This window comes from Colossoma macropomum, unplaced genomic scaffold, assembly GCF_904425465.1.
Source record: "Colossoma macropomum unplaced genomic scaffold, Colossoma_macropomum, whole genome shotgun sequence".
Lineage (NCBI taxonomy): Eukaryota > Metazoa > Chordata > Actinopteri > Characiformes > Serrasalmidae > Colossoma > Colossoma macropomum.
The window spans coordinates 37,115,438-37,133,141 of NW_023494791.1; the positions used below are offsets into that span (position 1 = coordinate 37,115,438).

General features: G+C 39.3%; 1 protein-coding gene across 6 annotated transcripts in view; it reads left to right on the forward strand.

Moving 5' to 3' along the window:
* Positions 1-629: 629 nt before the first annotated feature.
* herc3 (HECT and RLD domain containing E3 ubiquitin protein ligase 3) overlaps positions 630-17,704 on the forward strand; it is a 43,365-nt gene continuing 26,290 nt past the window's right edge. For 2 of the 6 annotated variants that reach the window (XR_005007448.1, XM_036574982.1), the window contains exons 1-8: positions 630-734; positions 4,829-5,190; positions 8,053-8,212; positions 10,883-10,959; positions 11,439-11,660; positions 14,427-14,518; positions 15,466-15,596; positions 15,926-16,083. Coding sequence is in view for 5 of the 6 variants with exons in the window: in XM_036574982.1 (XP_036430875.1) it covers positions 4,968-5,190; positions 8,053-8,212; positions 10,883-10,959; positions 11,439-11,660; positions 14,427-14,518; positions 15,466-15,596; positions 15,926-16,083 (1,063 nt within the window). In the remaining variant the exon portion in view is untranslated. Of the gene's footprint in view, positions 735-2,241; positions 2,726-4,828; positions 5,191-8,052; positions 8,213-10,882; positions 10,960-11,438; positions 11,661-14,426; positions 14,519-15,465; positions 15,597-15,925; positions 16,084-16,492; positions 17,451-17,704 lie in introns of those variants that run through there. The other 4 variants (XM_036574984.1, XM_036574983.1, XM_036574987.1 and 1 more) reach the window with 4 other exon arrangements.

The window sequence follows — 17,704 nt, forward strand, 5'->3', positions numbered from 1 at the left end:
CAGAGTGGATGTAATGCTCTGCATTGAAGGTTATTTTGATAAGTGTGATATGATTTATTTTCCCCTCGCTGAGACAGGAACCTCACATTTTAGGTCTCCAGCAAACATGCATTAGATCTAATGTAACTATGCATGCATTCTGTTTCTTGAACCGATGCTGTGAGCATCCTGTTTACTTTTTAATCATAACATGAATGTTTAATAATAATTAAAAGCACAAGTTCATGTAAATAATGCATGGAAAAAAGATAAATAAAATATCGTTTTCAAAGATGAAAAGGGCTAATGCAGCTAGTCTTATTCCTCATGTGTTTTGCAGCAGACATTAAATATGTTTTAACAATAACAACAATAAATCATGCATCAAAACGTTCAAAATGTATGCATGTGAAGTGAAAATGCTTGAAATGTTTCATGAGAAATGTGAAACGGGTTTTAAATGATAAGATAACAAAAGCATTGATGAATGATAAATGTCAATGTTGAAAGTGTTTCATTAATAATCATAATCTTCATAAAGAATGAATTAAAATATGCAAAATTATGCGGGCAAATCCCACCCACACGGCGCAGTGATTGGTCGGTTGCGCTCTGCACAACATAAGCACGTGGTCGGTGACGCCCACCAATAATCTGAAGCTGAACTTCCTCCTTATTGTGGGCAAAACAGCACAGCGAAAAGAGAAAATAGCGAAAGGAGGAGAAAAGAGGAGAAGGATTATGACCCGCACAAGGTATGAGGGTGTCCGATCTACCGGCCGACCGACTTCTGCCCCTTTATTCGCCTTAACCCCTCTGGACGAGTTTATTACGGATGAGTTTGCAAAAAAAAGCAGCTGTTAGCCGATTAGCCTGTTAGCACTCTGCGTTAAAGTAAGGTCCTCTGTTAGCTAAGCTAACGCCAGCACCTAATAAACAAGCAGTTTTATTGCGTACCTTAAATAACGCTATGTAACAACACTCACATGATATTTAGGTTCTTCATAAATCTCTTAATGTTCAAAGTCTGAACTGAACATGTTGATAAAAGTGTCGTTAGTGGACACTGTTGGTTACGTCGCTAGTGGCTAAGCTAAATGGTAACTAGCCTATGTTAGCTTGCTTGCTAGCTAGCTAACGTTAATGACTGTCTTTAGTTTTGCTTTCTGGTCTACGCTTGAAATAACAGACTTTTTTTAGATTTTGACAATAAGCAGTGGCAACGAGGATTAAGACAAAATAAATAATAATAAGTAACTTAACGTTAACAAAAAATAACTTTGGCGAAGCACCGTTTTTCGTATGTATCGAACGTTAGTCTGTCTTAGCTGGTGCTGAAATAATAATAAGGCGTACAAGTCAGTTAAGTAAATACATTCATTTGGATTTAACACTGTTCTGTTGTTGGCATTTTCCCGTTCCACCTTAAATGATGCGGCAGTTACAGAACGAGAAAATTCGAATAAGAAGCTGACTTAAGCCTCGTCGTTTTACAGACGTAGCTACATTAATGTGCATTGGGTGAAAAACGCAATGAATCCTGATTTTTAATGTAAACTGAGTAGCTGGTTAAATTCCTTCTTAGGTCCAACTTCACAGTTTGGTGTTTGTTGCAACATTAGGCAAATAAAGTCCTTCCTGATTATGAGTATTTATAAAAGGCAGACACGTCAAATTGAAAACAGAACAAACCAAAATAGACCTAGAACTGAATTCAACGAGAAAGAGTCTCTCTACGTTTTCTGTATTTTATGGAACATATTTTCAGATGGCCAGTGTCTGCAGATCTAAGATTAAATGCTGGGAAATAAACAGAGAGACATTCTTAGACATAAGCAGGTGCTTTAAGATCATTTGTTGATTTAGATACAGTATCGATAAATTTGAAAGGGGAACATTTGGAACAGTGTGTCAAAGTGTAAAACTGTATCGCTGATATGCCTCTTGCTCTCCCCTGAGGGTCTCTCATACAACCCTTTTTCGTGGTGACCACTGTCAGTGACACAAAATAGGCTTCTGGGTGCGTCCTATTTTTCTGTTGCACTGTTTTATAAGAGCTTGTTTAACCAAAGACAGGCTACTTTAATTAAATTATGTGTTTATCTGGGCCAAGCCAATCTGGGTACCGTGTAGTTGAAGTGCAGTATAGAATAAAGATATTGTTGGAGTGTATAATGTCATAAATTGAATTATATCTTTGACCTAAGAATCACAAATCATGTGAAACCTGAAATTCTGTATTGTTACACAACTTGATTCTAGGTGTTCTGTCTGCAGATGGAAAGATTGTGATGATCGTTTACGGCAACTGCCAACACTGCAGAATAAACACACTTTTTAAAGGCAATACAGCTGAAGACAGAGGGCTCCTGATTAGGGTTAAAGAGAAGCTACAGCGTTTCAGCGTCGTGACTATTCAAGCAATATTTCAAATGCCAGAACCTGCTGATGACTAATAAAACAGTGACAGCTACTTATTTGCAAAGAGATGTAAAAATCTGTCATGGCAGCGGCGTGAGAAACGTCTGCTTGCACGCCAGCATTTACAGCTTCAGTCGTGCAGGCAAACGACACTGCACAGTTTTGAGCTTTCTCTGTCACATCATTAGTTAATGATCAAGTCCTTCTGGAGCTGAGTGAGGTGTGGATAGAAAAGGAAAAGACTAAACTGTACTGCATGAATGGACAACAGGACTGGTGGAAACCCTGCACTGTTCTTTACTGGAAGTCAGCAGACTAGTAACTGGCAAGTATCTTACTGTTTAGCTTGATTTAGATTAATTTATGAATGATAGATTAATCCAAGTGACTCATTTTCATAACAGAAAAAAATGCTGTAGCACACTATCAAGTTCACTTCAATTTTAATTTTTCAAATGAAAGGTTTAACTACAGTTCTAACAATTAATTAAAACAAGTAATAACACCGACTCCTAAACAGATACTGTAGCCTTCCATGTACTGAACATCCTCCCATGTAAAACATGAAAGTAGGTTTAAATGACTTGGATTGGTAGCTGTATCAACATTTTTAAATGCAAAAGACAATTTAGTATAACCAAACTTTACAGCATAATAATAAAAACTATTATAGGCAATTTAGGGACTGTTTAACTGCCATTAATTCAATCTATAGCAAGAGCGACCAAAGCATAGCAAGAACAAAGCCAGCCTGCAAGTTTCTGGCCTGAAACCTGACCTGAAGTATGATCCTTTTTTTCTGCTTTAAGGAGGTTTCTCTCAAGTGTGTTGTGGGCATCTAGATGAGTGCTTCTGTGGGTGTTTTGTTGAACTGGGGTATTCGTGTAATCCATCAAAAGTAAATTCTCACATTATTGAAGCTCCAGTGTGTAGTGCACTATGCCGCAGTGTAATTGGCACGCTGGTATTTTGTCTATATCTTGCAGACCTATTAACTAATGCCAAAGCTGATGTTACATTTTAGCATGTCACTGTGGGACTGTGGTCTCTAAAAAGGTCACTTAGCCAGCTGTGAGGCTGCTAGCAATTACCTTACAACTCACCTGAGCATATACGCCCACTCTTGGCCTCAGTGGTCAGAGCTGGCTGAGAGGATTGTGAGTAGGAGGCAGTAGTGTTTGTTGCTAGCATCTTAGGGAGAGATTAGAGAAGCTGGCGTTTTATTTAACCTCGCAGCTTCCTTATCTCCACAACACGGCAAAACCCTGGTTCCCCGCACTGGCTGACAGTCTTATGCTATCCAGAGTGGTGAGAAGCCACGGGAATAAAGTGGGGCCTTTTTTCTCTCTCACTTTGATATAATTCTGTATCCCTATATTTTCCAAATATATCATGACACTTGCTGAAGTTAACCTTCGTATTCATAGAGATAATGACCCGTTCTTAGCGTATAGTGGCACTGTATGCTACAGCAGTATTGTATAAACCTGCACATTTCTAGAAGGGAAACTTACAGTTATATAGTTGATGTATTTTGAAAACTTCTTTTAAAACATTCCAAAGGGTCCAGGCAATGACACAATGCAGTTAATGTCTTAATGTTATTTTATATACTGCAAAAACTCAAAATCAATATTGTTGTGTATAGGGCTGGGTAGTGTTCAGAAATTTCCAAATTCAAAACCAATACCTAGATGTCTGTACTGATTCCTGAATAATGCTATTTAAAATGACAAACCCAAAGTGTGTGTGGCTTAAACCAGATATGGGTTTTGGAAGTAGGTATATTTACTGACCGCAATGGACTATGGACTGATAAAGAAGCACTGATGTTGATAGCATGCACATGGAATGCAACGTACAGTCGTGAACACTGTCCCTGTCAAATTACAAGTTTTTTGATTTTCTAAGTGAAAATAAATAAACATTTTTTGTTTATTTGAGATGCAGGATTGTTTAATTTTTATTATATCGGAAACTAAAATATGCCATAACTTTTGCACAGGCCACGTTTAATGTTTTTAGTTTTTTACACTATGTTAAATTTAAATTGTAGAGGATGTGTTAACTTATTTTTTTACTTTCAACAATATGTCATTTCACCAGGGGTGCCCAAGATTTAAAGCAACATTGTTTAACAGTTTTATCTTGGAATAACAGCTTCAGAATCATTTTGATGGTACACTGACGTATAATGAGGAAGAATGGTATTGTAGCTATAGTGCTGTGCAACTTTGGAGGAGTGGACATGAAACCTCTTGCGAGAACTGTGTAACACTTTGTGGCACCATGTCACACAACAACCACTATGGCTCTTCAGCTAGCTATAAGAAGTAAAGTCACACAGCACTGCTCCAGCTTGCTCTGTCTTTCTTTCAGTCCACTCGCTGTTGTGTAATGCCAGGCTTTATGTTCATTTTCCTTTCAGATTTGTCATTCCCATGAAGGGGAGAAGGCAGGGCTGCTCAGCCTAGGGCACTCCCACCCTCCATCTCCCTCCTTTGTGTCCGTCCATCTCCCTCTCTCCATCTCCGTCTCTTGTGCTCTCTCTCTGTCTCTGAGTGGTAATGCTGTGCTGGGGCAGTTCGGCCTGGGGTCAGCTGGGCCTTGGTGACTCCGAGAGTGCTGTGTTTGAGCCACGGAGCTGCCGTATGTTGAACGGGAAGGGGCTGAAAGAGGTGGCCTGTGGAGGACAGCACTCACTCTTCCTGCTACATGATGGGAGCGTGTACACGTGCGGCTCCAACAGCCGTGGTCAGTTAGGCCATGAGAAGCCAGGAGCAAAGCCAGGTGAGGAACTGCTTCTCTAAAGCTCAGTTAGCACAGTTTTTCCTCCAATTTTCCCCCTTTAATCCCCGCCCCCCAATTTAATCATGGCCAGTCTCACCTCATCGCAGGATGCTACCAATCTGGGAGGGTGCGGGCTAGACACACGTGATGTGCCACTGCGTCTTTTCAAACTCAGTCAACTCATTCATCATTGGTCAGCTCAAAAGCTTAGGCTGTCTTTACACTTGGATGCACCTACTTACATGTTGTCAGTTGCATGCAACATAATTTCTGTGCAACCCTTGACTCTACTAGTTAGCCAAATTACTGACTCCACTAGTTAGCCATATTGTTCTTGCAATAAAGCCACCCACAAGGTGTAATTATCTGTCTATCTGTCTATCCATCCATCTCTCTCTCTCTCTCTCTCCCTTATATATATATATATATATATATATATATACACTCTTGGGTTTTTAGGGTCTCTTAGGGAACGTCAAGAGAGGAGAAAGTGAATCTAACCAAATAAATCACGCTAACAGCAGGATAGCAAAGAAGAATAAATGCTGGCACAAGCAACCATGTAAGCAGCTGTTCCAGTTAGCTGGCTAATTAACACAGCTAGTTACAGGAAAGTTAGCTTTAAGAAGCTCATGTTTGTTGTCATAGCTCAGGAAACTGACAAATTGAAAAACTATCAACCTTGAATTAATTGGCCAGTCTCCTTTTCAACCGGCCAATGGACCATCTTCTGTTTTATTTTCTTGTCTATTGATCATATGAAATCAGTCATTTCAAAGTGTCGTTTGACATCATCATTGTTTTGGCTGTTTATTGGTAAACTTGTTTTATTTGAGTTTCAAGCATTTAACGTTGCACGAAAGCTTCACCATGAAAAGACAGCCTTAGTGGAAAACTGCCAGTTCTGTTTTGTCACCTAACAGACGTCCGTGTTAGCTTGCATCTTGTTTAGTGATGCGTTTGAGTTGGGCAGCCATCCTATCCACCCAGAAAGCCAGAGGCCAATTTCTCTCTCCTGGAATCGTGGCTATAGATCACTGTGACAATGCTGAGGATTAAACTTGCAAACCTCCCAGTGATACAGCGAAGCTTAGATTGTGGGAGAAGAATGCGTGGTTCAGATACAGGCTAATCTCTGCTCTGTCGCTGATTTATATGACTGCCGGATTTCCTCTTGAATAAGGGAAATTGAGTGCCCTTATGTGGCACTGAACCTGTGGCTTCAATCACATTTGTATCTGTGTGATGTTTGGCATGTAGGTCTGTAATCCGGGTTGTAAAGCCACTTTTCACAGCAGCACGCTCTCTTGCACATGACCATGCTGATGAGGCTGCTGCAGCCAATGAGGTACTCTCATTCTGTGCATGTGTGTATACATGCATGTGTCTGCATGTGCAAAAGCAAGGAAAAAATACTGATGAACATCAGTGGTAGGCCTAATATTTCAAATTTGCACATCAGTTTATAATATTTTTTGACATTTTATCTCTCCATTATTTATCACAGTATCCAAAGAACTTTGAGATTTTATTATATATAAATAAAGATTATCATTATTATGGCTCTGATGTTTAGTAAATGAGTCAGCTTGCAATGATTGATAGCTTTTAAGTCTCGAACTACTGCATCTTAAACGGCTGTGTTGCACCTCAACATGCATAATAAAGGAGGACATTAAAGGAAATGCATGCATGAGGTTGAGCTCAGTCTCTTCGCCATAGCAGTAGGTGCCCTCGTTCTCAGCCTCAGTACAAAATGTACCTCACGCAGATGCTTTTACCACCAGCCGCTTCTCAGTGATTTTTTTTTTGTCTTGGTTGCTAGCAAAAGATAGTTCAGGTGCTTCATAATTCAGAAGCAAGTGTAAAAAGCTCCTTTCTGGAGGACACTGCTTTTGGTTCTGCAATGCTGGAATTTTTGAGAACAGACAAAGCTTAGGTTTTACTTTCTCTTCAGTAAAAGCCTAAATGAAAATGACCAGAATGAAGGTTGGAATTCTCCGGCTGCTCTTGGCACCAGCTGGTTCAAATCAGGCTTTGAGGTGCTGCCATTTGTGCCGCTTGATTTACACTAAACTGGCACACTTTTGCAGTTGTATTTAGGTGTGAAAAGATGTAAACTTAGTCTGTCCTGCTAAACCAGAAACATCAGGCTTTTAGAATCAAGAAGGCTTCCTTGTGCTTAATACCTCTGGAGCCTGCACACTGAATATTTCCATTATGTTAGGGGAAAAATGGGCTATACGTTTGCGTCAGTCATTATTTTAAAAACAGAATGTCACTTTTTGGGAACATAGAGAAACATGAGACTGGGCCATGCAATGTTTTCAGTTATTTAATAGACTACATGGTCAGCGGTTTGTTAGAAAGTAATAATCATGTAACGCTTAGTTATTTGTAATTTTCATAATATATGTTAAATACTCGCCATCCACTTTTTTTAGAAGCACTTATCTTGTCCACTCACTGGCCACTTTACAAGAAACACCTACTTTGTACTTCCTCCTTGCTGGCCACTTAAATAGAAACACTTACCTTATAGGTCAGCTATATACTTATACAGTTACAGACTGTAGCCCATCTGTAACCCATTGTCAACCTAGCTGCGGGAAGTCAACCTCCCTAATGCAAAAATCATCAACAGAGGGGCTTCAGTCTATAGTCATGAACAGCTATAAGGAAGGGGTTTCCCATAAAGTGGTCAGTGAATGTAAATATTGAGGTTTTGTATGTTTATCTCATGCAGCCTGTGCAAAGCCTTTGTACTTGTGTGAAGCTACTTTGCTTTCAGATCATAAATTCAAATTTATGTATCGCAAATGGAGCCTCCTCACGTCTTTGTGTGTGCATGTACATCCTCAGAATTGGTGGTGGCGTTGGATGCGCAGAAGATTGCAAGCGTGGCATGTGGAGAGGCCCACTCTCTGGCAGTAAATGAGCAGGGCCAGGTGTTCGCCTGGGGTACCGGAGATGGGGGTCAGCTTGGTCTAGGGACAGTGGAGGAGGCTGTCCGAGTGCCCAGGTAAAAACCACTCACTCTCTCTGATACTGTTTGTTTGCTTCATCTGTTTTCTTATTTATAATGAAACTGCACAGATGTGTGAGCATCTGTTTCCACTCATTTTACCTTACTTCAAGGACTGAAAGGCCTTTATCCCACAGTGTATTGTTATATCATGAGCAACGTTAAAACAACAGCTGGGCATGATAAGAAACAAGTTTGTGAGGGGACTAAGTAAGAATAGATGCGAGATCTTTGCAGGGTAAAACTCAGTTCTAAAAGATAACTGTACACGAAGTCTGATGCTCTTCAAAGTTGTTTGGAAGTCACTTTTAGCTACTTTGGCCTTTTTTACACTTTGTATTAACATCCATCTCGAGTGATCTGATTGTAAGTGAACAGTGAGACGTGTTGCTGCTCATACCTCCCGCTTCCATGTGTCTCGAATACGTCTCCAGTGATCGGATTTTATGACTGGAGGAAGTGAACCACCCACACTTACAACATTTATCTCTTGCTGTGTTTGTTGTTCGACAAAAATGTACTGCAAGTCCATGTTCGTGTAAATGAAAGGGCGGGTATAAACGTTAAGACCACATGAACTGCTAATGTGACTTGTAAACAAACAATGGAGGAGGTGACAAGTGAAGCTACGCAGTGGATTTTGTCTCTGCTGTGATGACGCAGGTGATTTAAGTCGATCCTTTGCCACTGTCAAAGATGCATCAATACGCTTTAGTGTTCCCACTCTAAATGTTTTGTAGTCATATGCGTTCCTGATCACCTCTAAGGTGGTTTGAAGGATTGGACCACGCTGTGTCTCTAAGACGCATTGTACCCCTTCACACCTGTACTGTCCACTTATGAATGAATCACCCAGGACATGTGTTTATGCCAAGTGTGAATGGCACCTCTGTGTTCAATCTGTATAGCTTCCCTTTTGGATGCTTCAGGCCAAAATCAGATCACTCAACAGTTTGCAACTTTAAATAACAATTTCACTGACATGCAAATGATTATAATAATTGCTATGAATGTTATACAATGATCATATGATCTTCATCATGAATTTTTTTGTTTTTCTGTAGATTGTAATGGTCGCTTGTTTAAAAAATATTTCTTTTTTGTCCTTTGTATCCCAGCTTTTTGAGTGTCTCACTTATTGACATTTTTTGCGAAAATTGCCACGTTTGCACTGTATGGGTGCATGTATCTTTGGATGTGTATTTAAGCTCGTGGGAGAGGTGGGCATTATGACAATATTGTGTCATCGTCATGATACATTTTATTGTCATGATAATATGCTTTTCCAAGCATATAATGTATATCATCCATACCTAAAGAACCTTGAACAACCGCATATTTCAATAAGACAAAATGTAATTAGTCGTGTTTTGTTGGATTTAGTGCAGCGCACAATGTGAAAGGTTGTCTAAAAATCATTGTACCCAGAGTTTTTGATGGCTGTTTTTTAAAAGTGGCACTACTAGTGCATTGTGTCAAAATATCAACATGCATATGATGTAACGTGAAAATGTATCTTGATATAATGTCATTTCAGTTGGGGAGCATTCAGCTAAGGACTGATATGACTGATATATGTTTTGCAAAATAAAACTTTTTGACATGGTAATGTGCTGTATTTCCAGCCTGATGGAAGTAGGTCTGCAACAACTAGTCAACATTTTTGATAACGTTGATCATAAAAAATGTTGGCAGTGAATCAAGTTATCAATTAGTGGGCTTGATGCGCTTTTCATTTACATCACATAACTGAAAGAGGGAAATAAAGATAGCTGGAAAGTACAGGGTCTTGCACGAACCAAAAAAAATGTAATCAATAAATAAAAAAACTTCTTCAACATCTAAAAAATGATTTCCTGTGTGATCTGTAAAACTGAGTTCAGCAAGCAGCACGACTGTCAGGCATGAGTTAGAGAGAGAACACCAGCTTATCTTGAACTAAGATTAGTTTATGTATGTCTTCTATTGGGCCTCATTCACCGATCATTCTTAAGAAGAAAAACCCACTTACACAGTTTTTGTGAAGATTCTGACATTAACCAATGTATTCTTATTTGGGATTTGTTCTTAGGTAAGAACAGAATCTACACACGCTCAAGAGCACAGCATGAATCTGTCATAGACTTTTTCTTGGGACCTTTCTCAAGAACAAATTTAAGGAAAAATGTGGAGAATGAGGCCTATTGTTTCTGCACTTTTCAAAAATCAAAAATCAAAAAATCTGTTGCCGTGTGCTTGATAAAAGCCCTGCATAAGAAATCAGGGTAGGAGTTTTATGTTTTTCTAATGTTTATGTTGTGTGTGTGTTTTTTTTTTTTTTGAACACCAGACTAATATCTCCAAGTTTTAACATAGTTTATAAACTTTGATGGAGGTGTATGGGTGGGATCTTGTCTTCTTGTAAGAACCCTTCTTAAAACAGCCTTATTGTTGAGGGATAAGGTGTATTTTTGCACTTTTAACATTGTGAACAAACAGTTTGAACAACATTTTCCACCTCATTCAAGTGTAGAAAATATTTTCGTGATATTTAGCAATATTCTTTGAATTTCTGCCTTTTCCATCTAGGTTTTTGATGCACATAAAAAAAAAAACACATCAAGGAGGTGGGATGGAAAACCCTCTTCTGACAGCTTAACAGCTTTGTTTTTCTTTTCATATGTGAAGGTTAATAAAAAAACTGTGTGAGCATCGAATCTCTCAAGTCATGTGTGGAAACCAGCACTGCATAGCACTTTCTAAAGGTGAGACAACAACACTTCAATTTTGTTTCACTTTTGATTAAATTTCCATCTAACTCTGGTTCTAAAGCCTGTGCTAAATGGCTTCGCACTTTTGCTTTGTTTTGTACACATCTGAGCTGAATTCACCAGCTGGTAATCAGACTCTTTTATCCAGATCAGTAAGCTGTGATTTGATGGAGCAGATAAATCTGCACAGTCTACAGGGTGCTGGCCTTTACATGCACTCTATTGATCGGTGTCATTGCTGTCATAACAACTTCATATCTCTGTAAAGGTTACTCGATAGGAGAAGGAAAATAAGTTCTCAGTTTTAGTGTGTATTAATCTACTGAAACCTTATTTCAAGTAATTTTGGACCATTCCTGTAGGCACTTTGTTCTCACAATGTAAAAGGCAGCTGGTGTTTTCAAATAGTGCATAAATCTCTTTAATGTGAACAATGAACTGGCACTAATGTGGGATGTTGGTTCCTTTCTCAGATGGTCAGTTGTTCACATGGGGTCAGAACTCCAGTGGTCAGCTGGGTTTGGGGAAGGGTGAGCCTAGCTCTCTGTCTCCTCAGCCCCTCAAATCTCTGTGTGGGATCCCGCTGGCTCAGATCAGCGCTGGGGGAGACCACAGCTTCGCCCTTTCTCTCTCTGGAGCCGTGTTCGGATGGGGCAGGAACAGCGCTGGACAGCTGGGCCTCAATGACGAGCAAGGTGAGCTTTCGAGATGAGTAAGGAAGAAGCTAAAAGCATGTGGTCACACAGTCAGAGCAGGAGTGGTGATTTAGGAACGAGTTTTACTTTCATGATGTAATAAACATCAAGCAGTTTGCCAGAATTTCCCACTGATCATGTCACAAGTTGCAGTGCCTTAAAGGGGCCATGTTCTGTTTTTTGGGCCTTTAAAAAGATCATATATGTGATCCTAATGTCATCCTTTTCCGAATGAAACTAAACTGGTATATGTTGACTTGAACAGCCAGTTCAGAACAGACTGTTTTTGGTTTCTACATATTGACCAAATTAACAGGGTTGGTACATTTTGAAACTCTATATGTAAACTTGCCAAAAGCATCTTTTTAGCACGTTACATACCATTTTCATCTCTTTCACTTCATAAAAGCAAGAAAAATTTTCTATGATATGGTTTACTTTCTCTTGTAGTGCCGTGAAGCAGTTGAAAACAAAAATGTGTTTACATTAGAGTTGCACACAAAGCATAATTCGTATGGGACTGTTGCACTGATTTCTTTTACAGCCCCATTTCCAAAAAAGTTGGGATGCTGTGCAAAATGTAAATAAAAAAAAACAAAATTCAATGATGTGCAAATCGAACCCCATATTTAATTGAAAGTAGTACAAAGACAACATACGAAATGTTGAAACTGAGAAATTTTATTGTTTTTTGAAAGATGTATGTCCATTTTGAATTTAATGCCAACGACACATTCCAAAAAAGTTGGGACGGGAGCAACAAAAGGCTGGTGAAGTTGTGTAATGCTAAAAAAAACACCTGGTGGTTAATTGGCAACAGGTCAGTAACATGATTGGGTATAAAAAAGCATCCCAGAGAGTCAAGTGGGGAGGGGTTCACCATTCTGTGAAAGACTGCATGGGCAACAATTCAAGAATAACGTTTCTCAATGTAAAATAGCAAAAACCTTTTGTTTTTCATTATCTGCAGTACATAATATCATTAAAAGATTCTGGAAAAATCTCTGCATGCAAGGAACAAGGCCAAAAACCAGTATTTGCTGGCCGTGATCTCTGGGCTCTCAGACGGCACTGCGTTAAAAACAGACATGATTCTGTAGTGGAAATCACTGCATGGGCTCAGGAACACTTCTGTAAACCACTGTTTGTGAAAACAGTTTGTCACTGCATCCACAAATGCAAGTTAATACTCTGCAATGCAAAGAAGAAACCATATACAAACAGGATCCAGAAGCGCTGCCACCTTCTCTGGGCCGGAGCCCAAAATGGACTGAGGGAAAGTGGAAAAGTGTGCTGTGAGCCGACGAATCAACATTTAAAATTCTTTTTGGAAATCATGGACATTGTGTCCATGTTTTGGCAACATATGCTGCCATCCAGATGACGTCTTTTTCAGGGAAGGCCTTGCATATTTCAGTAAGACAGTACCTAATCACATTCTATATGTATTACAACAGCATTGCTCCATATTAAAAGAGGCTGGGTGCTAAACTGACCTGCCTGCAGTCCAGACATGTCACCACTGAAAACATTTGGCACATTATAAAAATGGAAAATACAACAAAGGAGACTCCGAATTATTGAGCAGCTGAAATCTTATATCAAAACAAGAACGGGAAAACATTTCACTTTCAAAACTACAGCAGTGTCTCCTCAGTTCACAAACGCTTACAGAGTGTTGTTAAAAGAAGAGGTGATGAAACACAGTGGTAAACATGCCCCCGTCCCAACTTTTTCGGAACATATTGTTGGTATCAAATTCAAAATGGGCACATATTTTTCAAAAAACAATAAAATTTCTCAGTTTCAACATTTGATATATTGTCTTTGTAGTATTTTCCTTTAAAAATATGGTTTACATGATTTGCATATCATTGCATCCTATTTTTTATTTAGATTCTGCACAGCATCCCAACTTTTTGGAAAATAGGGTTGTACTTTCTTTGTCCTAAGCTCACAAATGCAGAGTGTCTAGAAAATAGCCTATAAAAAAGCTTTCTTTTGCTGTTGTGATCAGCTACATGTTGTTCATGATGCAATCTGATCTCGGGTTACCCAGTAGAGATGCAGTCATCTCTATAACAACTTCCACAAGTGAGTGTTGTATATCGGACTCCCTTGTATGTGTATATGTATGCACGTTTTAATGACCAGACACCAAGTGTCAAAAAAGTTAATGAGTGTGAGCAGTAGAAAGAAAAAACAGTAGACATATGCAAATAGATTACAGTTCATTCTACAGCTCTGTTCATCCTTCTAGATCTAACAGTTCACACATAATACTGATGTTTCATTTAAAAACTGTTGCCCTTCTGTTAAAATAGTGTAATCGAGTATTATCAAAATGATGAAAGATCGAGTGAACAAGTGCTGAATGTGAGGTACTAGTGCACTTTGAGCGTAGGTCAGGCAGTCTTAGTGAGTGTCTCTGCTCAAAAAACTCTTCTAAATGGCCGCTGTGTACTGCAACCTTTGCTCTGCGGTGCTTGCTAAATGTGTGACAGTAAAGAGCTGTTCTGTAAAATGTTATTTTTTATTTATTTATTTATTTATTTTTGGTCAGACCTGGCTAGTGATTGTGGGAAGTACACTACCCCCTTGTTCCTCTGACACTGCTCTCAAAACCCTTTTATGCTTTTCTTCCTTTGCCCTGAATACTGCATTTGTTGATTAATCTAAAATCCGTTGTCTGTGCTCATGAACCACTGCAACCACAGAAACATGTTTTACAGATGTGTGTTTTTGGTTTTCTCCCTGCTCATACAGATCGGGCCGTTCCCTGCCATATTAAATTCCTTCGGTCCCAGAAAGTGGTCTACATCAGCTGCGGAGAGGAGCACACAGCCGCTCTGACCAAGGTACAGCGCTCAAAACCTCTACTATCTCACCTGTGCTGGAGCTTCTCAGCCTCATTGCCGTTTAAAGCCCATACAAAAATGAGCCTTATAAAGTTTGATTCTTTTTAGAAGACCTATTGAATAAAGGCAATAGGTACAAATTAGCTGTTTGGTTAGCTGCTAGATGCTGCTACAGGCTATGGCCAACCACACCAGTCAGTCAGTTGGTGTGTGTGCATGCCTTGAGTCATTCAACTGCTCTCTTATAATGATGATGTGATATTGCTGTGGGAGATTTTATGAAACATTTTTCTCAGATCTTGAATTTCTTAAATCTAGAAATTATTTTCCTCAAATCTCAAGAATATCTTATTGAGAATACCAAAATATAGGCCTATGTACTTTTTTTGGCAACCAGTTTGAAAACTTTTGTTAAGATGGACCTTGGAGGGTCATAAGACTGCATTTAGTATTGTCAGCTCATGATGAGCTCAGTTCAGGTGAGTTAGAGCTACAAAAATCTCTAAGTGGTGCAGTTCTGTGGTCTGTTAATTAACTTTTTAACGTTTAACTGGCATTTAGGTTTTCACCTTGTCACATTAAGTGTTTTGCCGGCAATGCATTTAGATACTTTGGCGATGGTCTCTTTAACTCCTTTAAATCTGCCATTTCAAAATTGATTATTACACATTTTGTGCTTGTTTCATGTATGTGCTTTAAAGGTGTGCATTTATCAGTGTTTGCCTAATTTTTTTAATGGATGGTAATATTTCTTTTAAATACGTTACACTTCAAGCACCCTTCTATTACACATTGATATTAGTCCCAGTAAATCTGTAAATTCATCCATTTCATTTCTTTCCTGACTTTGCCACCCTAATGTAGAAAGTCATAATGTTCATGTGGTCTCTAGCAATAAATATTGGGATGACCACCCCTTGACTTGTTGCTGCTGTGTGTTTGAGCAGGATGGAGGCTTATTCACATTTGGAAATGGGTCAAGAGGACAGCTAGGCCATGACTCCACCAATAATGAGCCTCTGCCACGCAGAGTTCTGGAGCTCATGGGCACGGAAGTGTCTCAGATCGCTTGTGGCAAGTAAGTCTGTTATGATATAATCAATGCATTCATTTTTCATATAACTGCATCATCTTAGATTAGACCTTTTAATATTTTTAGGTGATGTTATTTTTGCCGCATATGTACAGTGTGGGAGAGGGTTTAATGGAGGTCTTGAACACTGGCATCTCTCTTTAGACAGCAGACATGTTAAACATGTGGCTCGTGTCTGTGGAGAAGTCATTACACAAGCGTAAAGTTCTGAGTGTGCCAGTTATTTATAATATGAGCTCACATCTTTGTAAAGATCGGTAGGCTGCACTGGTGGTTTGACCACATACCACTGTGTGTGGGTATATCTCTGTCAGGCACCACACCTTGGCGTTCGTGCCCTCCACTGGCCTGGTTTACGCCTTTGGCTGCAATGCTCACGGCCAACTTGGCTTAGGAACCAGAGGACATGCCAAGATCCCCATGCCTGTCCGAAATATTCAGCCTCCATATCTCAGCAGCACACAAACAACAGGTTAGTAAACTAGACAGAAAGTCTGTGGAAATAACCCTTGGTTATTTTTCATTGCATCCATATAAAGATTACCAGTGTTCATTATTTTCACTGCTTTTAATTTGACACAAATTAAAGGAACACTAAGTAGTATTTTTATATTATTTGTGTTGTTCACTTATTGGTGGTCATATAATAATAGTTATTATAAAATGCCATTATGCATAAAGTAAATTCCCCACTGTCCCTGCTGTGGGTTTCCCAGAATGTGAATTACTGTCTTGAGACAAATTTGCAGCATTTTTCATACCAAAGTGTCCTGGTGGTTCAGATGATAAAATTAAATGCTAGATGGTTTTCCAAAAGCATCTATAGCTTAATTCCAGAGTGTATCCACAATAACAACAGAAAACACCTTTTGTTTTTTTAGTATTTAAAGCATGTGGGCGCGGCTTTGGAAATGACTCATTTGGAGCTTGTTGCCGTCTGACGTTTCTCCAGTAAGGGGTGATCCTAGCACGCAAGTTACCATGAACCTACACCAGGAGGAGCTCATAAATGCATATTTGCAGAAACGACTATTACAATGACAAGTGAAGTAGTTTTCTGAAGATGTTAGGTTACTCAGACCATGTATTTTCTAATGATTTTCATGAAAACAGTTTATATTTATAATATGATTTAAAAAACATATGAACTAAAATCGCATCACTTGTGTTGATTTGGGGGAGACATAAATCAATAATCGAGACATCACCCAGGCCTAATTACCAACAGAGAACATCTACCACTTCTCCTTCAGTTCTAGAAGATTGTAGCACTGTGGAGTTTATCATCTACCTCATTTAACACCCCTTATTCAATCATCAGCTAATTAGCAGGTCCTTCAGGAGTCAAAATCAGAGTGTCAGAAGGGGTGAAACTCTAATCTCTGCAGGGCTGAGTTTAGCACCCATGACCACATTCGCATTTGCAATACTGCAGTACCAGTGTTGGCAGTAGCTGTGCTGTTTGCAGACAGGAGGTCCAGGGCAGAGAGCTGGAGGGACAGCATCAGGAGGGTGCTTCCTTGTTGCTGGAGAAAATCGACTGAAGTCCCACCACACTCGGGAGAACAGATGGCAGGGCTTGACTCAGACATTTTAGGCATCTGTGACTCAGGTTAGACGAGGGAGGATTTGAGTTGGGACAGTGTCACCTCAGGAGAAGAGGAGCATGATCCTTAGAAAAACAGAATTACAATTTACAGCATAAACGATATGTTCCTTTGCCGTAACCGCAGTTATTTGCGTTGAGATTAAACAATAAGGAGGCAGTATGGATGAAAAAATGTGTAGTAGAACATAATAACTGCAAGGGAGATATTAATTCCTACACACACAAAAAAAGATGATTTTTCAAGGGTTCTTTAGTAAAAGCAGTGGTTCTGTTTAAAACCATGAGTTTTATATAGAATCATCTCATGATTAAATGGTTCTTTCTGTGGTGAAACGTGATTTCACCAGGGATTGCAACTGTACATTTGCAGTAAATTAAAGTGCATGTGTGCACTGACTATAGTAGAGGATGGTGGGAAAGGCACAGTGATTATGTACATTATTGTGTGTGTAATGAAGTGCATGTGCAGCTGTTCAGTACAGAG